The sequence below is a fragment of the Saccoglossus kowalevskii genome, chromosome 9, assembly GCF_978046115.1.
Source record: "Saccoglossus kowalevskii chromosome 9, keSacKowa6.1, whole genome shotgun sequence".
NCBI lineage: Eukaryota > Metazoa > Hemichordata > Enteropneusta > Harrimaniidae > Saccoglossus > Saccoglossus kowalevskii.
The window spans coordinates 9,572,565-9,594,426 of record NC_140649.1 but is presented as its reverse complement, the minus strand read 5'-3'; the positions used below and the strand labels follow the sequence as shown (position 1 = coordinate 9,594,426).

The 21,862-nt window shown below is 36.9% G+C and overlaps 2 protein-coding genes across 3 annotated transcripts; one reads left to right on the top strand and one right to left on the bottom strand.

Moving 5' to 3' along the window:
- Positions 1–1,932: 1,932 nt before the first annotated feature.
- LOC100378947 (uncharacterized) lies at positions 1,933–20,250 on the top strand. 2 transcript variants are annotated; one of them, XR_014930530.1, is made up of 5 exons: positions 1,933–2,040; positions 17,319–17,637; positions 17,894–18,193; positions 19,544–19,721; positions 19,754–20,250. XR_014930530.1 is itself a non-coding variant. In XM_085503724.1 (4 exons), exons 2-4 carry the CDS (start codon positions 17,382–17,384, stop codon positions 19,621–19,623), a joined length of 636 nt encoding a protein of 211 aa, XP_085359850.1. In that variant the 5' UTR covers positions 1,933–2,040; positions 17,319–17,381; the 3' UTR covers positions 19,624–20,250. The 2 variants fall into 2 exon arrangements, 1 of the variants encoding a protein (XP_085359850.1); XM_085503724.1 differs by having other exon boundaries at positions 19,544–20,250.
- LOC146738299 (uncharacterized) lies at positions 6,722–11,266 on the bottom strand. The gene is made up of 4 exons (XM_085503144.1): positions 11,193–11,266; positions 10,665–10,727; positions 10,364–10,415; positions 6,722–10,186 (listed from the first exon to the last, which is right to left on the bottom strand). Exon 4 carries the CDS (start codon positions 10,169–10,171, stop codon positions 6,866–6,868), a length of 3,306 nt encoding a protein of 1,101 aa, XP_085359270.1. The 5' UTR covers positions 10,172–10,186; positions 10,364–10,415; positions 10,665–10,727; positions 11,193–11,266; the 3' UTR covers positions 6,722–6,865.
- Positions 20,251–21,862: the final 1,612 nt, after the last annotated feature.

The following is a 21,862-nucleotide window of genomic DNA, read 5'->3' as shown; positions in this document are numbered from 1 at the left end:
TGTTCATATTAATTTTCTGATTTGCATAATTAGTTTTCAGCTAAGTAATTTCGAATTATATTTAATGCGTCTCCAATACTCTCAGCACATGGGAGTTCTTTCTAAGCTTTCTTTGATTTGATATTTCAGTAAAACTTCTCCATTGTTTGTTCATATTTAGCAGGTATCACATGACAGAGAAAAATAATATACAATTGTACTGTTTCTTCGAACTAACTACACAACATTAATGATATCAGCTCGTGGGATATCATGTAGCTCGTGGTCCACATACAGGGCAAAATTGCATATTGAAAATGACGTGTTCTCGTCTGTATGGTATTTTGAAATTAGCGACGAGTCCCAATTGTCTTATAAGTATACGCATCAGTAGAAATGATCGTTGTGATCTTAACAATATTTTTCCGTAAAATGCTGAACATTGGTAACTAGTAGTAACGCTCCTCCATTGTATCCATTCAAAAGAAACTCTGATCTTTAGGGCTACCTAAAGGCGAATTACGCATTGTTTTTTTTTCTTGTTTGAGAAATTGCGTAAATTGTAGTGTATAATTTTGTAGGATTAGTTTTGTTATAATCAAAATGTGTAGGTCACGTAACTTTGCCGTCGAAGAATAGACAACGTGTCATAATTACTAGTAACCCAGGACATCCCCAACGTGCTTGTACATAACCTAACTATTGATATCATAAATATAACTTGGATGATACATCCAAAGTGCAACATAATGTGTGTTTGACGTGAGTGATAGTAGTTTTGTACACTGATATAATTTATAACAAACGCCCCAGGAAAGTCCATACGAACATTGCAGTATAGCGAGACACTTAATGGGGGGGGGGACAGAGGGGATCCCTTCGAAAAAATGTGGGGGGCGTTGCCCCTCCAAAATCAAGCTGAAACCTTTCGTGTCAGCAAAATTTGTTCCTCAAAATGCAGGAAATAACGTTTCAGAAGGTTTTCGTCCGGGAGGGGGGGGGTACTTCCACATTAAGTGGGTAAGGGTGTGAAGCCCATCTCTCGAAAACCATACTCACTTCTAAACCATTTTTTTTCTATTTATATACCCACTAAACACAACTGTTTTCAGGGAAAAAAAAACAACCAGCTCACAACTTTCGCAACCAGTGAGCGCATCCGGGCGATGCATTTTATTCAGCCTTTTCCAGTATTTGGCTTTGAATACAAGGATCTGTGAAAAAGTAAATAAATGCTACACATTTCTAATTCTAAACCAAACCATTGATAAATGGCTACCCACTCATAAACATAATAACGTGAAATGACACCCCAGTCGGGCGGGCACATACCCGTATTGCAATTCTATGGAAGTAGCCCCCCCCCCCCCGGGGGGTTTGGTTTCCAAATTGTTTATGGGGAACCATCAGAACCATGCCCCGGACCCCGGCCCCCCTAGGAAGGTCGCGCCTCCGGCGCAAGTTTGGTGAGCAAATCTCGCCCCTCATGCAAAATTTCTTGAAACACGAGAAACACGAGATCAAGGCAGTAACAGGTTTATTTTGAAACGGAGCTTACAACATGGCGGACATCTCAAGACACAGACGACACTAGCTATTAAGGGGCGTTTCAAATGACTGATCAAGGGTCATCTCACAAGTACAATGACCTGTTAATATACTATACCGGGTCGTCTGTATTTTGTTAGAAATCAGCAACACTCTTTACTTTGTTGAAAAAAATGGCTTGCTACTGAGCTTGCTACTGCGTCACCTTCTTAAATTTAAATCTAAACTATATAAACGGGCTATTACACAGTCCTGCACCTTGATGTGTTTACCTTGAGGTAGTAATTAAAAAAACCGTTTGCACTGTTACCAAGCTCATTAATATTCATGATGACCGCATTCCCTTTGGGTATTGTGTGGGTATTGGGTATTGTGTGACCTTTGTACATGTAGATGAATCGAGCCCTACTGCTATCTTCACACTCGCTGACGGATTCTCTAAGATGGCTATGCTACAACTAGTGATGCTCTTCGCCGCACTGTGCCCCGTGATAACCGTTGCCGATAATTTCAGTAAGTACTAGCTGATGTGAATACTTACACACATAGTAAGGACACATTGATTGCTAGGACATCACTATTACTAGCGAAACATCATCACATTTAGCGTGGCGTGCCCTATATGACTAGAAAGATGAAGGTCGTATGTAAATTGTTTCACTGAGATTCTATCGTGACCGTTATGGGCGTTCTTAGCAAAAAGGCTTGTTTTTTTGTTTTATCTCGCGATCAGGCGGAATTTCACGGCTCGGCGTGAGTAGGGCCGATCATGGAGCTCCATGGACCGATCTATAGTTCCGTAATCTCGCCATCATGTAATTGTAAAATTTCGGATTCGTGTATATGTTTTTCAGTTCTTATTGGGCGTTTGTCTGGTCGTCAATTGTGCGAAAGCTATTAACGAAATTGCCGTGTTGTTTCGATATTTTTTCATTAAGTTATACTTATGATACTACATTTGTAGCTGTGATCCAAAACGACAATAAAATGCCTCATCGTAAGATCAGGTTTCACAGCGTGTGCTCCAGAGATGAACACACCCAGATAACTGCATTCAATAGATCGGATGCCATCTTTGAGTGTTGACAAAGGCGTATCAAGGAGTCCTTTAAGGTAGAGATGCAGTTTATTTGGCTTGCTTTTTAATTGAGTAATTAGACAATGAAGGTGGTATTATATATCCAACATGTTATATATTTTCTGAAAGCTTATTATACAAACTTTGTAAAACTTGTCTTTATTTTAAATATCCAGAATGCGTTTTTGATTTTGGCTCAAAAATATGCTATTTTGGACAAAAGTGGTTTAAAAAAAAATAGCTTTAAAACTTCAAGTCCGTTTGTGGGTAAAATTACATCACTGGATACCTTGGTATACTACTAATTCAAATGCGTCCACTCATCTCTCTAACGGCTTTCAAAGTCGCACAGCATGACCTCAAAGTTCACTCTTTTCTATTTTTGCATAATTTATATATCCATGTTAATTGCGGACTTGTTATTTTTGTTCCACTCGCCGTAATCAACTGTCCGGACGCATTTTGAAGGGGGAACACCTTGTCAATAATGTGTGAAAATTTCGAGGCAAATGGCCAAAGCGTCTATCAGCTATTTTAATTTAAAACCCAAGAATTCACCAAAAATAAAAGACGAGAAAAAGGCTAATTTGCATATTTGCGCGTTAAACCAGGAATTACTGCTTTGTCATACTTTGTCATACTTTCTAGACTATTGAAATTGAAAGTTAACGTATAGACATAGACATTTTATGTAAAATCGTTGGACCAGAACAACTGCTCTTGAATATATAAATCAGAAACACGTCATTCATATCAGTGTTTTGATGGGGTCGGTAAAAAGATGTGTCAATGCCCAGTAAACATTACGTCATCTCATGAATTATTAAACAGGGGGCGGTCCTCGGAAGGTGATCTGTTATCACGATCAAAACATCATGTATGTATTTTTAATAAAAAATCTACGAGTATTTCAGAGCCTATGGTTTACCGTGAAGAGTACAAAGTGTGATACTAAATTATTTATCCTCGATGATTTTTATGTAGTATTGAGAACCAACTCCAGGAAGCGAACGCACAATAATGAATAATCGCGTAATCCTATAATCGAAACGCGACGGAGGCACAGAAGTTTTGTTCAGCGTTTCCAATCCCATTTTTCCCACTGCAACATATTTGTTAAAAGAAATATTTGAATTCTGTTCGTTTTTTAAGGAGGCAATTTTTTATTTTTTCCGATTTTGGTAACGCCTTATTCAGGGATTTTCTAAGACAGTCGCAGACAATCAGCGCACGGATGTACGTACAAAACATGCTGTTGTACTACCGGCGACGGTCGCCTGCAAGAAGAGAGCTCCAGCTCCTAACGTAAAAGTTTTAACATTTCGACCGGTTTTAAATAATCAGTGTTGGAAATCTGACATGTTTTAAGAGTGCAAAATTAAGGTGCATTTTCGAGCGGTCGAATTGTTCTGAATAGAAATCAGCAAATGAAAAAAATAGGAGTGCTAAACAGTGTGTCCGTTAGTTTAAAAAAAATGGAATGTACGTCAAATTGACGTAAACTTCCCCATTTTTCACGGAAAAAGCAAAGGTCGTGGCAGAGTTGCAGGCTAAAAAACTAAAAAATCAAAACAAAATCATCAATCAGTAAGTATTATGACAAGGAAAACAAAACATCAGACGCGGAGAAGCGGTCAAACGAGTTGTTAATGTATCAAGTTACCTCTCTCTGTGATTTATTTTTCATTAAAAATTATTTGCTTGTTTTCAATTAATTTTAGCGTATCTCTGCAATTTATTTTAGCATTGTCAGTTGTTTGCTTCATTGAATTAAACGGAGTTCGTCCGTTTGCAAACAAAGCCGTCTCGCACCACCTAGCAAAACTTGCGAATGATCGGAAAGTTTGTATCTCCCCGACCCAGTGCAGTATATCTGGTTAGAATCAAAGCTCACGTGTCCCTTATTCGAGGGACCAGATTCTGCCGTAAATTCGGGATGGGATTTAGAAAAAAATAAAATAGGACTTTTAAGGTGTATTTTGGCGTCATTTTCGGACATTTCAATCATTCCTGATGCCTAAAATAGAGTCTAAGCACAGTCCCTCTATCACCGGTCTCGAAACGGCCGCTGTCCTATTGTCCTATTGCGCGTAGCGGGTAAATAAACCATTGACACCTATACGTAATCCGCAGTTGACGCAACTTGTCAGGGGTCATCTTCAAGTTGACCCGCATATCATTACCATTAATGATTTACCCGACATGCTTTGCGAAAAAAATTTGTGCGGTTGCGCAGAAGTTTTCAGAACCAGAATCAAAACATTGGAAGTCGATTTTTGAGCAGCATGTCGTGGAAGTACGGAAATGATTTTGTTGGCTTCGAGGACGAAGATATCGAATGGGATTTTGTGATGGGACAGGAAGACTTTTTCCCCTCTAATGCTGCCGATGTTCCAGACGATATGAAAGTACATGTACGCGAATCTGCTAAACGGAGAAATTTCGTCTACGTCTGCCCGACTTGCGACAAGCAGTACAAAAGTTTAAGTGGCTTCAAGGGGCACATGAAAAATGTTCATGATACAAACGTCAAAGGTATGTCCGTTACTATTGCTGTATGATCGAGGGGAATTAGTAAATGTTTGGTCTAAATGTTGTTCGAATTTTTTTTCATATTTTTAGCACAGTTGCATCAGGCAGCTGGTTGCATCTCCAACGATTATTAGTTGTCTGAGATTGCATGTACTTCCGTTTCACGGCGCTCCTGTGACAATATCTTGGGCAAGGAGGAGGCAATAAATTTGAGTACAATAATTATACGAAAAAGAGCCTATTGCTTTTTATTTGGGTCGGCAGACTCGCCGTGTATGAATCAAACTGGGCAGACACGATAACATGAAGTCGACATCACTACCAACTTGTCGCCTCTTGTGAAAGTGTGAATGAGTATTGTTGACCGAAAATCCTCACGATGTGATAGAGGGACTGTGGTCTAAGTTTTACCGTAGTATTAGGGATTTCAGGGGAAAATTAAGTATACATCTTAGTGCAGTGTGTGTGGTATCATTTAACAGATCTCTGCAAGAGTAATTGAATGCACTTTAAATGGTGTAAATCGGAGTTTCCATTGTCAAGATATACCACTTTGAAGTTGAATATAATTGTCATTATTTTAGACAATGATTCACTTTGTTAAGCATTGATGAATAGACAAGACAGTGGCACCAATTAGCACTAATTATAAAGGGAATAAAAGAGTAAATTGTTTGTATCTTTGCCAATTCTTAACCGATTTACACAATTTTTTTAACACTTTAAGTTTGCAGCAATGTCCATTGAATAATGTGACCGAACTGTACACAAATCAATTCATTGCCAAAGAAATATGATATTATATTAATAATTTGCATTAATTAAAATTATTTCAAGGTAATAAAGGTAATGTATTGCATACACATTGATCAACATACACCACTAATTAAATCTGAATATATTTTAAGATGATACCTGATCTTATGTGCATATTCGGGTGCTCAAACACTTGTTACCATGGAAACAAAAACAAACAATATTTTGCATAAATTAATTTTGATCGACCAGTAATACTGGCATAATATGAACTTTAACCACCGGGCATTACATTTTGCAATGATTTGCACTTCAGTTTAAAAAAAACATCCAGCAACGGTTTGCATGTTGCTATGATTTGTATGTTGCCATGGTAACCAGATTCAACCACAAAAGGGCGGGCATGCCAATAAAATGGATTGCAAGATGTAAACGCAGGGGATGCATTTAATGCTTTACCAGCAATGTTGGACTAAACTTCATATAGTAGATCAGTACAATGGTCCGAAATATGCACGTTGCCATGGTAACCAAAGAAATCCATAATTTGAATAAATTAACTTCTGAATTTATTTTCAATGCAATCTTCATTCAGGAAAAAATCTTGCATATTGGCCAGGGATACATGCATTTGGTATTTATTAATAAAGTGACAAATAGTAATATTGATGTATCCCCATATACAATACAAGTTATGTTCAAAATAGGTGAAATTTGATTTTTTTTTATCCCAGTTTGTTTCTGATTTAAACATATTTCATCTACTTTGTACCAATATATTGTTTGCAAGGATGCACCATGTAGATAAATTGTTTCACAACTATGCTCTCACATACAAATATTTATTACATTTTTACACAATTTAATTTACATTATTACACAACTTAAACAAAAAAAACCGAGAGAATTCACAGTTCAATGAAAAATATCTAAATTCTATTGGAATGTTTGAAATTACTGTGTAGGTTGTTATTAAAACATCTCATCCAAAAGAAGATCTCCTTTTTTTAAGTCGCGCAACAAAGGGAAGTGCCATGTTGTTTCATCATCTTCTTCATCGTACTTGATACAGTACTCGCATTTCAACGGGTTGTCTTTATTTATATTTACAAGTGCAAGTACCCGGGCTGCAAACCACTCGATATCACTACTTCCTTCTTCAACACATTTGTGAAAAACACGTCTGTTCACTAGTAAATTAGGATCTTTCTCAAAGGAAGGCAGGAGCTCGAGTTGCTTTTTTATGCGCCGCTTTCTCCGCATTTCATGAAGCTTGGCATCCAATTTCTGTTTTTGAATGGTGAACTGAACTTCTATCTCATCAGCTTGACGCATTGATGTATGTTGTTGTGTGTCGTCACACTCTGTTGCTGGATTTCCTCTAATGATTTCTTTCAAATTATTTATTAACTCAGCTAAAGTATACTGTCTGCGTTTAAAAGATTGCTGAAAAAGTTCTTTAGCACCCTTCGATTTGAGAACTGTTTTGTGAAAATTAAGTTGCAAAACTACTGCTGCACGCTGTTCTTTTTCAGTCATGTTATTCAAATGGTCATCCACACTTGCCCACACGGAATCAATTTGGTTTGTTAATTGTACCTTTTTTGTATATTGTTTTTGTTCAGTTCTTTCTTTTTCTGCTTGCTTTTTCTTCAGAATTTCAAGTTTTCTTTCTTGAATGACCTTCATTCGTCTTTGGTATTTTTCTTTGTAGGAGGGGGCAGTGCGTCGCGCATCAGCCATAAGCTTTTCTTTCTCTATCGGATCTTTATTATCAAGCCATTCTCTAGTCTTGTTGTTGGACCACATTATGAGCGTTTCATAGCATAGTGTTGTAGCTGCCGGTTTAATTCGTACAAGTAAATCCAAGATGGCAAAATCTCTCTCTCCAGCCACATTTGTAGTTGGCACTGCTGCAACAGATGCTTGCTCTTCGTTTTTCATATTCCAATATTTACCACCAGGTAATTGGTCATCACACTGCCTTTCGAGAATCAAAAGCAATGCATGCATGATGAGTTCAAGTGCCTGTATGGTCATGGAGTCCAACTCTGCATCAGACGTTTCAGCAAACAACTTTTCATAAAGATGATCTCTGTGTACTTCTGCGTCATCTTCAGAAAACATCAGTTCACCATCCAAAACAGGAGCAGCATCTTTAGACCATCTTTCCAGCATCATCTTCATTTGGAGAAGGTGTTTATTCATGCCAAGAATTCCCTCTACTTTTTCAGTGATTCTCCAATATGGCCCAGTCACGACTTTATCTATTATACCGAGTGCTCGCAATTCAGCTATGTACACTTTAACACTCAAATCTTCAGCAACTGCAGAGAGCAAACGATTCGGATTTGGCCACTTTGCCACAAACTGCGAAATATCTGAAGAATGATAGTATACTGCTGCGGCATCATAGTAAAGAATATTAAATCGATTCCCCTTGTACGGCTGCAACATAAGTTTCTCATCTTTGGCGCTAAGGAAAGAAAGAAAATGGGATGCGACACCAGATTCTTCACACCCCCTGGGATGGAAAGCTTTTACTGCTGTACGAACAAGTCTGGCAGCACCTGATTCGCTCGTCTCCATTGCATACACTGGCTTATAGCCATCTAACGCTATATTTTCTAACAGCTTCAGGACTTTATCCGATTCGGAAGCGAAGTTTGGCAGGATATGAGCTTTACAGTAAAAGTTGAACATCTTTGTGAGTTTTTCTTTATTTGCAGATGATATAATGTCCCAGTTCTTGGTAACCTTGGGGAGTAGCTTTTCTTTCAACGCATCTATTTGTTGATTGAAAGTTGCAGAAGTGGGTCCTTGGTCAGACATAGTACTGGTCAATGATGTTATCAGCTGGGCAGTGATGGTTTCTTTGTCAGCATTGTCACTTACTATCGTGTCAGCAAGATCACCAATTGTGTCTTTGAAAGCATCAACTATATCGCTAGTAGTGCCACCAGACAGCTGCTGCATACCAAGTGTCATGGTACGGCCACTAGAGAGTGTTACTTGGTAACCTTGATAGTGTTTATGGAACTTGCTCGTTCCGTCTTGATGGAGGCAATGGTTTGAGGAACTGGACATTGCCTCAGCTACCTGAACAGCGGCAATGTGTTTAGCTTCTACCAGGAGTGTGCTTTTCAAGGCATTACTTGGAAGCCTGCCAACATTTCGTCCAGCGAGTTTCTGCAACACAGTTGAAATAACATTATTTACAGCATTCATGCTGACATTCATTGACAACAAGTCCATAACAACTTCTCTAACCTCATCTCTGTACTTTCCCTCACAGAAAGTTTCAATTTCCTCACTTTCCAAAATTTCAGCTAATTTCTGCATTTCAGCATTATCTTTTTCCAGTTCACTAATTCTTTGATGCAAGTTATTTGTCAGGGAAGAATCATCACTGCTATTCTTAGTTTTGTTCATGTAGTAGTTGAGTTTTTTTCTAAGTTTAGTTTTATCAGCTTTCAACTTCTCTATAACCAGCTTGGCATTATGCAGTTCATCATTCTTTAGACTCAGGGACTGTCTAACACTTAAAACTTCTACAGCATCGTCATTCGCTTCCTTTCTAACTTTAACAATCTCTTCCTTACTCTCATCGACTATATTCTTCAAGTTGCTGATAGTCGAATCACGGCGCTTCAATTTTTTGTTCCAATTTCTTGCCTTGTTGTTGTTCAGCCTAGTTTTCATGGCAACCAAATTTGATTGTGTCTTATCTAGAAGAGCAGCATTTTTGTCATAGTCATCTCGGAGCTTCATCAATTCATCATGTATCCCTTCACCATTGAGAGATAGTATCCGGTCATTCACTTGGTCCATTGTGTAAAGAAGGGTTGAATACTTGACTTCAAGAGCAGAAAGATTGGTGGAGAGGTCTGTGTTGTCATCTTCAACATCATTAATTTTGCGCTTCAAAATCCGATTTTCGGCAGTGGTATTGACAAGAGCTTTCGAAAGCGCAACTTCTTTTACAGTTATAGCACTTGTCAACCGACTTTCTTCATTGGATGACTTTGAAGGCAAGACAAAAACATCTTTCATAAAAAGTTCTCTAGCTGCATACTTTCTGTTACTGTTCAGTTTGCTGGTCTTCAGAAAAATGGCTTTACTTCGATTGTACAAAGTAGCATCTGATGCTCCTCCATCGCGGATAGACGGGTATTTTTTTCGTAGCTGTTCAGCAACATAATGCACACTGAAGTTTTTTTCTTGTTTGCACTGCACCACTAGATGGTATATGTCACCTTTAGTCACTGGATTAGCCATTAACAGCGCACCATTCTGAAATGTCACGTTATAGAAAAATTGATTAAACAAATTGTCTACAAATATATGCACATTATTTGAATTGATTTATATTGCATTGATAAATCATGACGCAATTAAAAAAATTTTTAAATAATAGTTTTTGTGAATAACTTTTATTTAATGTAAAGTAAAGGCTTAATATAAACTTACCAAATTGAAAAGTCTCGCCAAACAGGGCCCGGACAGGAAATATGGTAATATTCTGCAAGGTAAAATATAAATAAAATTAATGAAATCTAATAATTTTACATTATCATTTGTCAAACTTGCACACTATTCAAAAAATATAATTTAAAAAAAAATCAGCCTACATGCCATGAAAAAAATGTACTTGACAAATAGAACTAAATCAACCAGCGGACCACATTTAATTTGACAAACAGCCCCCCTCCAAATAAGTTTAATTTTCTAAATTAGCACAAGAAAATTGCCAAAAAACATTACCACTTACCTAATTAAAAGGTGTCACAGAAGATTTACAATATTAATAAATTACAACGATGAGAGTAAAAATCTGTAAGTGTAAGGAAAGAAAAAAAAAATATTGAAAAACGAAAGAAAATCACTTTTGTTTTTAAGTCGCCATAGGAAACACACAGGAAAACGCCCTCAACCATATAAACACAAACACAAACTTTTATATAAATTTCAACACACCATTCAGAATTCGAACCGTCCTAATTCGCATTTTAGCGTTTCTCCCCCTTTTTTTAGCACAATCGTGGATCAAGATCAACAAACTGAAATATATATGCGAGCGATATAAAAAATAAATGATACAATTCAACAAAGCAAAGTACCGATCGACAGACACATCGCTCGATTCGTTAGGCATTGTCAGAATTCAGGCAAAATGTGAAGCTATATCGTCCAGTATCAGCTGGTAGAACACTAAAAGTCATCCACACATTGTTAGTTATTCATATTTTATAATAAGGCCGACAAAATGACTCAAAAAACTAATAAAAACAGGCCTTACCTTTTCAGCAAAATCGAAAGCGAGAGTCTTGAAAAATGGCTGGTTCGCGTGGGTCAGAACAAAGTACCCGGATGTGAATCGACTTGAGACGTACCACTTTTAACAGGACCCAGCGCAATACTTGCGGCGCACCAATCACTAAAATATTGCGTAGTATTAAACCTATAATGATTATATTTTTTATTAATGACCCGAACGAGTCGATAATTACATAAAATAATTCCTAAAAATGTGTTGAAAATGTTAGTTTTATTGCCGTTTTCTCAATTTTCGGCCGATTTTTTCGTTCGTCCCCTCAAAATGTAGCTATAACCCCCTACTTTCCAGCGAGCCTATTTTCGTAATGGTACGTTCCGAATTAGTTTTGCGCCCATGCAGTAGAACGATGTTGTGTTTCACTTGACTTAAACAAATGTTGGGGCCGGCGTACAGTGGACGCGTAAGCATGATTTTGTGCCGGTTTTCTGACTTTGCTGCTCTGTAACTCTGTAAGGGTTACTCGAAACAAAACCAAATTTTTAGGTTGTAAAGAAAATACTTACAGCAACAATAAGCGACAGTTTTTTATAGAAAATACAGGACGGAAAAATTATATTACACTAAAAACTACAAGCATAGGGTCTGTCATACACATTGTCTAACCACCAAGGTCACGTGACTGAAATCCCTAGTAGTATGATGTTTATTGTGACTAGCGTGAATGGGTAAGCTTCGTTTCGACAATGAGCTGTTATCACTGTAAATAATGTTAAATCATTCTTCACATGCTCAGTTTATTTTTTGAGAACAATTATTTAAAAATAAAATCTCTCAGTCAATCAGAAACTCGGATTCACGCCTTCAGGGAAAGTCACGTTTGGACGCTCACATCGATTTTGTTTTTCGTTCGGCGAGCTGATGCCTTCAGTGTAGCTTTTGCCTCTTCCGACATAGAAATCATCTGAATCTTCTTTCTACCTCTCTTTCTTTTCACACCACGCATAATGTTATGATACAAATTAGGAAAAAACGCTGAGTAAATGTAATGTTTGGTTTGCTAGCGAGCGATAACTGATTTGAGAATAATTGCACATGCGCGTGAATTGAATGAACTATGACCCGTACAATCTCGATTTGCATATTGTCAATCAAAGGTCCTGTTATTTGATTACTCATGCAAATTAGGCAATTGGACATAAACATTGCCACGTGTGAGTGTTTTTTTTTTATTTTTAATCAGAAAATAACCAGCAATTTTAACGGTGTTCCAATAAGAATTCATTGGTCAAATTTTCACAGAATGTTCTTTAGATAAAAATCTATATAAAAAACGAAAAAAACTATTTTTGATTGAAATTCACAAATAAACTGCATCTCTACCTTAAAAAAACAAATAATGGGCCAGGGAGCTGGTACGTCATATGCAAATGAATTTTAATGAGATTCTATCATGAATTTAATGACCATTACGCGCATTCTTAGCGAACAGGCGGGATTTCATCTGTAGTCCCGTAACTCGCCGTCATGTATTTTTAAAAATGGCTGATTCGTGCATGTCTTTAAGTTATTATTGGGGCATATTAACTTAGTACGTCCATATACACATTCACACATTAAAAACGAGTGTTACACCTTCACTAGCCAACACACGTCCGATGATTATCGCTATTGTTACTGCAGTTCACACTCAGCACGGCAACCATTTTGCCCAATCTGATTAAAATCTGATGTAGTGTACGGACTTTAATTATTTTGGCTATAAACTATGGAAGGCCAAGTGTTGCAATATTCATTAAAAAATATTTATGTGCGAGAATTTATATTTATGAATTACATATTTGTATTCATAAAACCTTTATTTATATTCTTGAAATCTCTATTTGTATTCTTGAAATCTCTATTTGTATTCGTGAAATTACATTATCTATTTCTACTGGAAATTTTTATTTGTGTTCATAAAACCTACATTTGTATTCGTAAAATCTGTTTGTGTAAGTTAAATCTCTATTTGTATTCGTGAAACTACTTTTTTTTCATTTCTAACAAAATCTCCATTTGTGTTTGTAAAATGCCCATTTCTATTCGTTAAACTTTCATTTGTACTTGTAAAATCGCCATTCACTTATACTCGTGTCTTGTAAGCGTGGGGGCGCTACTACTGCTTGTAATAAAGATGGCAGAAGATCACGAGACACTGACCGCAGATGCATGGATCGCTTTCTTTAATCATATTGCCGATTTACTGAATTTATGCGACCATCATTTTGAGAATGAGGACGTTGTGTTTGTGCGGTATGTTATTGAACGTCTAAATCGATGTTTGAGAACAGTTTTGTTTATATGTGACAGTGGTATCGATAACACTGATTTGCATTCACGCATTGACACTCTCGTCTACTGTTTACGATACTTAAAAAGACATCTGGAATGAACGTCTTCTGCATTTATCAACCCAACGATGTACAATACCAGCACTGATTGGGGAACGGCAGTTAATTAAATCAAACTCGCCTGGACCTCCCAGGGTTTATATAGATTTGGAACAGGTAGAGTTTCTTTTATCAGCTGGTTTTACATATACAATTATTTCAGCGATGTTACTTGTAAACATAACAACACTGTGGCGGAATATCTGCCGAGCAGGTGTAGAGTGTACACGGTATACTACTTTGAGTGATGGTCGTCTTGATGAAATTGTCGCTGAAATTTATCCCAATCATCCACATACTGGTGTTGTTATGATGCTGGGACATTTAAAATCAAGGAGCTTAGCAGTGCAGCGTCAAAGAGTAAGATCAGCTTTGCACAGAATTGATCCTGCCAATTCTGCTCTTCAATGGGGTTTAGTGGCACAACATAGGATTTATTCTGTACCTGGTCCAAATTGTTTATGGCACATTGATGGCCATCATGCTTTAATCCCGGGCTTTAATACGATGGAGAATAGTGACTAATGGGGCCATTGATGGATATATAATTGCAGCCATGCTGTTGTTACAATCTATCTGTTGAATCGAAGTCAATGACAAAGAGTGCCCTCTGCGTTCACTCGGCGCATATAAACATGATGCAACTAACGCAAATAGAGGTTGACTAATATAAATGGAAGTTTCACCAATACAAATATACATTTGTATTGTATACATAGCGCCCTCTATGCTCACTTATCACATGTTTTTTTAAAAATACAAATAGATGAATCACGAATACAAATGGAGGTTTTATGAATACAAATGGAAGTTTTACAAATACAAATGACGGTTTTAAGAATATAAATAAAGGTTTTACAAATATAAATATGTAATTCAAAAATACGAATACTAAGTTTTGCACATAAATATTTTTAATGAATATTGCAACACTTGGCCTTCCATAATATGCTTATTTTAATTTTATTTTTTATTACTTTTGTTATTAATGCCCTTTTATTTTATTTTATTATTTTACTTTGATTTTGTGTTTTTTTAATTCCGCCCTACCTACATCTGATCCGACGCCTATGTAAGTCCCGTTCAAATCTCACGTAAGTAACAGCCAATCACAGCCTGTACACTACATCAGATTTTAATCAGATTGCCATTTTGCCAAGTAAAAAACACTGAAAACATTGCATCGGTTTTTAGACACTTATCATTCCGTATGTGACATCGTCAAGCCACAAGCTGCGGTTACCCGAAAAAAGAAGATATATTTTATTTCCAAAACCGCGACGCCTGGATAATAGCGAAATATGTACCCGAAAGTCTTGCGAGAAAAACAAACAAACTCGAAACAGTTCAAGTTTCCGTCGTTTACTGCATACATGAACGAGAGCGTCGGAAATGATCATGGGGTTCAAAGGACGTTTAAACAGACAAGATATGCGGATTAACTCTCGACTAGAAACAAAGGAAATCCAATAGGCTTAAACCAGTTGTGTTTATACCTCCACGGTTACTAACCGTGATACCTCTATGTATAAACAGACTATAAACGCGGCGTTTCCTTTGGTCAGATCATGGAGATGTGATAGGTATTTTTGATGGTTAAAAACCTTCACTTAGGTAACCGGGATTCGGTCGTTTCCACGCTAGGCTGACAAAAGACACACACAAGCTTCGTTCATGTTCCCAAAACGATTCTCTGCCAAGTTCCTGGTTTTCACCCGAGACAGCATTAAATCAATCTTTATTTCTTGTCACCCCTTAACCAATTACAATCAGTATAAGAGACTCCAAGGCCTTTCCTTCCAACAAACAACCAATCACATGAAAGTTTTACACATCATAATCAATTAATTACTCGTCAAGCTGTCTAGAGAAAACATTTCTATACATTGTCAACGCCAACTAATATTGATGGGGTAATAATCTCGCACTAACATTCCACAAAGATACCACCTTAGTTAAACTCGCCAACAACATTGGTTTAGAATTACAGCTACTGTCTTGTATCTTAAAAACTGCAGAGTCATAAGATGTTTTTGGTTGATTTCGACTAGCTCGCCATCTGGTCTTGTCATTAACCTTTATCAGTATATGTCATGGCAACCACTGTCAAACTGACTGAAATATAAATCATGATAGAGATATAAACTGTTTATACCTGTTTTGATGCGCGCCACGTTTGTTTGTGGGCTTAACTTTTTAATCCAATAAACAACCGATCGAACTACATGTAACTCGACTACTAGTATATCATAATAACGCATATCCATTATTATTTCATCAAATAACGCGAGACAGTACGATATGTACACAGGAGGTAGTGAATGATAATGCTAACTTGATTTTTTTTGTTAAAAACTCCACAAATGCGACAATACATATGCAAGTTATTTATGTGTTTATTTTCCATATTTATGTAATTATGAACCAAACAAGAATAGAGATAGCTAAAATGTATGCTCCATTAAAATATCCGCTCCTTACTGAATATTCAATGACTTCAATCGCTTAGTTATGTGAGCATATAAATCTTCAAACAGATTTTCCACACAAATTACGAAGCTTCCATACAAATGATCACTTTCAAAGCCAACGCCGCCATTTGACCTTTATGGAAAAACTTTTCACATATTCTAGGAAAATTCAAAATAATGAGAAATACTAATATGAAGTTGCTCATTATATATTCGTGAATATCGCAGACGAAAGCAGGAGATATTAAAATTCTGTAACTCGCGTAAAAAAATTGCCGATTTGAACAGAAACAAAGACGATCGAAAGGTCGAAACACATAGATTTCATTTAATTTCAGTTAGATCGAAAAGTATGCGCCTGTGCGTTTGGCACTAGAATGACATTACGAAAACACAAAGTAGGTAAATGCGTGCGTGTTCGGGAATCTTCGGGTAAATACGTGTGTGTTCGGGAATCTTCGGGTTAACGTGTGTCAATAAACTACCAGCAAGGTCTGCCGAGGCACACATCATACTAGCCTGACATGTAGGCGTTAGTGGTGCCTTCGCCGGTCGAACGGCATCATCAACCTGTGTTGGGTTTGGAGGGCGCAACTCACGCGACCTTGTCAGGCTAACATCATACGGGTGTATTGTCCAATACACACTTGCAACAATAGGCGTTGATAGTCTGTCTATACTCATTACTAGTATTACTAGTCTGCGGTCTATAGTAGTCTGAAATTAAGGTAGTAGCTGTGACGTCAATACAATAATACAAGTTCAAGTTCATTGACGTACATACATGCATAGTTTTGTTCTGAAAAAATGGCATAGTTGCCTTGTCGAAAGATCAGGTTTCACAGCATGTGTTCCAATGAGTGACATCTTGGAGTGTTGAATAAAACATTATAGTAAAGCATGAGCAGTGTAGGTATCTGTATGTATGCATGCCTGCATATGTGTTCCTGTTCCATCAATATCCCAAGAATCAAATGTTAGATTTCAATGATGCTTGTGATATTTTGCAGACCTGATAAAATTTTAGTCGAAATATGTGCATGTTACTAATATGTTATAGTTTTATACACTGCCAGAAAACAGAATTTTTTTTTTTAAATTTGGAAATACAACTTTATTTCCATTACCTTTGCTTGTCAAAAACTGCTGAGTGACAGGCAAATTGGTCTGTTTTTTCTGCTTCTAGCCACCACCCCACAAAATAATGATACTTTCCTAACGTCGCCTGATATATGTTCTTTTCTCAGTCAAGTCGGAACCATCTAGTCCAGTGGTTGCTGGGATTGGTACCAACGTTACCCTATCGTTTTATGTATATGGGCGACGATCTTTTAGGCCGTACAGCGAACGTTCATTCAGACCAAACGTATTTCAACTTCCCTGCCATCTTCACACCCGATGATGAAGCACCAAATTATGTAAAGGACAAAACCATTTTACATGCGGATGGTAACAAAACAACACATTTCTATTTGACTGATATATCTCAACATTTGGCTGGAAAATATGGTGTTGAAGTCGAGGGTACTAATTTAATAGACTATATCGAAGTGATTGTTCCAGCAGGTTAGTAACACTGATATTTCAAATCTTAAAATAATAATTCCGGAAAATTTTTCAAACCATGGTGAAATCGCCAGATTTAAATGGTTTTATCATTTGGGAATGCCATATAAGGATTAATCCTCATACATAAACAAATATTAAAATAATTTCAAGGACTAGTACCTAGCTTTATATTGCTACTTAGATGTACATATACTGTGATCACGTAAATGATTTCAACAGTCGTATAATATGTATTTTGTTTTTCTTTCAATAGCACGTTGGCAGCCAAGCAACCATGTTTACGTTAAAGCTGGCGAAGCAGTACATTTAACATGCATGGCTGTACAATACGGATCGTTGGTGGCGTCGACCAACTTGACTGGTTCTGACAGAGCTAAAAGGATGATATCCGACGAACGTCCCAATCCAGTGGAGAGTCTATCTATCACGATTGAAAATGTCTCGGAAGCAGACGCAGGACTTTACGCATGTACCAGTCAGGACTCGATGGATTCGAGTGTTAGTGAAACAGACATGTTAGAATTGACGGTTACAGCAGGCCAAGCAGACACAGGTAATGTGCATAGCTAGACTTGTTCTTTTTCCCAGGATTCTTTGCACGATGGCACTCATCCATAAGAACCCGTTTAACCACAATTGTATTGTCCGTGTTTGGATAATTTAATAAATACTACCATTGTTTATGTGTCATCATGTAGTCAAACTATATGATGAATTTACATCTGATGCAGTTTAATGATTTCAGCTTTTTCAAAGGAAGCGGTTGAATTGCTCGAATTACTATCATATTTGTTTCAATAATTCACTATATACGGCACAATTATGGAAATTGACTCAAATGCAAGATATACTAAATCAACTGATACTGATTCAACACAATAGTACCACAGATACATGGACTGTGTGCAGTCGTTTCTTTTTTCGTGTGTTTTGAAAAAAATCGAACCTTGAAACAATTCTAGCTTTAACTCAGTCTCATTCTGAAAATGCGACTTTTAAGTTTTACTTTTATATTTTACTAGCTTACACTTAATGCCGTGTAGAAGGTTAGAAAAACATTCAATAGTTGTTTGATACCATGTGGCGAAAATAAATATGTATTATAATAATCATGAACTAAAACAATGTTCTTATACACACAACTGAATATTTGATTACCAAATCACAATTTATTTTTACGGTAGTGGAAAATACTCGGTCGAAATATGCTAGGTTTTAGCTAGAATAACTCGGCCAATTTTATTATTTTGCCCAGGCTACTTAAAAACTGAAAAGGTCTTTCATTTAAATTTTGTCAACAACACAACTGTGGTTATACAATTGCCCCTCTTCCGTGCCCAAGGAGGCCATTTGATTATTGAGAAACAGTATTCCTAATTTGTGTGACGGGACAGTACAGACAGCAAACTCCATTTTTCTACTATGTGCATTAACACATACTTTCACATGTTGCTCACACATTTTGTTTTCAGGAATTATAACACCATGTAGTAAAGCAACGCAACGCATGCGTAACACTGTTTTCTCTCTGATTTCTTATAATCAGCTCATTGTGGCCCGAAGCTGTAGTAAAGTTATGTACAGAAGGGAAAATTCTTTCTCAGTTTTCTCTTTGAATAATCACGTCATTTGAAAAATTTCATTCACATTTCAATATGTTGTTATAGGAGAATGCCACTATAGAAGATACATTAACTATCAATGCACACTCACATTTCTAGTTTAATATTAATATTATTGAAATTTTTTAAATTGTCAATACAATTTAATTTTTATTTTGAAATTAAACTTTTCTAAATTTCTAACAACAAATAAGTAATCAAAGCTATTACGTGTTTAATGACCAGAAACGTAAATACGAGTTCGATTTTAATAACCGTATTTTATATTGATTCCAATGCAGGTACACGGTCAAGTGCTGCGTCGTTTTTGGTGGTAATCTGTGGGCTATGTACCCTGGTACAACATTACTTCGCCGTATAGACGTATCAAAGTCAGAGTAAAATGTAGACGTATTCTTAATTGTCATTGTATTACATTGTTTCACAGTTTGAGACTGTTTTACATCGTTACGGGTATTAGTATTTTGAACGTATAATGTATATGCAAGTAGCTTTTTCAGTCATTAATTTTCTTTGTTTACAAATAAGGATAGACGATTGTTTTTATGTTTTATGTTTATTTTGAATAGTGTACTAGTTATAACTTTTGGGTATTCTGTCGATTTTACAATAATCGTGTTCAATGCATGTTTGTTTGTGTGTATTTTTTTATTAAAATTTGCTAGAGGAAAAGAATTCACCTGGTAATGGAAGTAATCACTCTTGGTCAGCAAGTTTTCACGTGAATGCCACAAACAAGAGCGATTATATTGACCATGTTTAGCTTGATATACCGATATTTCAAAACTCGAATGGAAGCTCTGGTAGGGATATTGATAGTGTGTTTGAATAATTTGTATTGTTATTAACGATATAAAAATGGAATAACATTTCTCGTATTTTTTCTCATCACTACGTAAACTTGTGTGCATACATGCTCCGCATATGTGTGGCATGTACATTTATTATTTTGTGTATTACTTGAATAAAACGTACTAATAATTCAAAACTAGGTACATATTGGTGTATTTTAGTAAGTGCGCTCCGCATTCACAAACCAAACAGCCCTTTCCTTTTTAGGGCCACAACATCCTCCAAAATGAGAACTGCTGCATGTATAATATGCATTTACGTAACTGTACGCATGTCGATTCTCATTCAGACGCCCAAATATAATTGTAAATGAAGTGAAAAAAAAGATGTCAGATGTTCATTGAATAAACACAATAGTATCACCACAGACACAACGACATCCATCTCGAAAATATTAAAATGAATGAGTGATATATCAATCTCTCACACAGCACGTATATACCCAATTCGCAAACTAATGGCTATTTGAAAAGATGACGTTCCTTCGTTTACATACGAGTATAGAGGCACTTTGCGAGTTAAAGTCGGATGAATGCATTCTGCGAGTCAATCAAGCCATGGATGGATAATTGATGTGTCACTGACAGCTAATACATTTTAGAGGATGTACGTTTGTTGATACAAAGTTCGCACTTCAGATGTACACAGCGGCGTCCAAACCGTTAACTGCTGTTCAGCGTTCAATTTTCAGACAGTTCTTCCAGGAGTGAAACATGTCTAAATTCGAAAACAAATACTAGTGTTCTAAACTATTTGTAGTTGTTATTATTCAATTGACGTGACACAAAGTATCAAAACAAATGGATGGACTCGGGCTGAAAGACGTTTATTCAAGACAAAATGTATTCAACTGTAGACGAGACTCCCTATAAAAAAACGAACCCTGACATCGGAAATACCTTATTCATAGAGTGCCGAGGACCGCCGTCCGTGGCGACACAATGCACGTAGCCTCATTGCGACCGATGCATGTTGGGTGACAAGGGGGAATTCCGATTGAGGTAACCAAGATATATCACAACAGCAGCGGCAAATACCCGTAATTTCACTGCAGTGCCTGTTAGGAACAGATTTCTGAGTTTATGTATTTGAGGATACCGTATCATATTCTTTATCTTACATTACGTCACTGTAGTTTATAGCCTATCACGTTAATGTAACTTGAGATTTACCGCTAGAATGTGAATTTGATATATGGGCGAGTCAAGGCTACCGTGGGGAGTAGTGTTTCGACTTCGTAATGAAAAAGTCATTCTTTCAACTCGAAGTAACGGACTCGGCCCATACATATCAGAACCCATACCCCACACAGTTGACCAACCCCTGTGGTGCTCGCACTAGGGTGTTACTGTACTATTCGTAACGTTACAAGAGCCCTTCCACGGTCACTCTGCCACTGCCCCAAGCCGGGGGGGGGGGTCCCTTGTGCATAGGTCGTCAACACATGGTTGCTTGCTCGCAATTATTCAGTTTTTTTATGAATGCTGGCTATCCATTTAATCTCTCGCGGTTCGTTTTATTACTGTACTGTAAATACGAAAACCACTATGATGGAAATGTTAGGTTAAAGTTTGTAATTACTGCATTGTGTATAAAATATCACAATATTTGTGAAAAACATTTTCAAGGTGGGAATCAAAACAGAGCACATCAGATACGAGTTTCCCGTCATGCCACACATTGGTCAGACGCACACTCACGTTGTTTATGTTAAAGGAAAAGTCAAGTCTAACAACATAATACTGCCA

Excerpts from the sequence above, each read along its gene's own strand:
- LOC100378947 (XM_085503724.1), top strand. The coding sequence starts at position 17,382 with ATGTATATGGGCGACGATCTTTTAGGCCGTACAGCGAACGTTCATTCA. Across the intron at positions 17,638-17,893 it reads CGAAGTGATTGTTCCAGCAG|CACGTTGGCAGCCAAGCAAC; the intron begins GTTAGTAACACT and ends TTCTTTCAATAG. Across the intron at positions 18,194-19,543 it reads AGCAGGCCAAGCAGACACAG|GTACACGGTCAAGTGCTGCG; the intron begins GTAATGTGCATA and ends ATTCCAATGCAG.
- LOC146738299 (XM_085503144.1), bottom strand. The coding sequence starts at position 10,171 with ATGGCTAATCCAGTGACTAAAGGTGACATATACCATCTAGTGGTGCAG.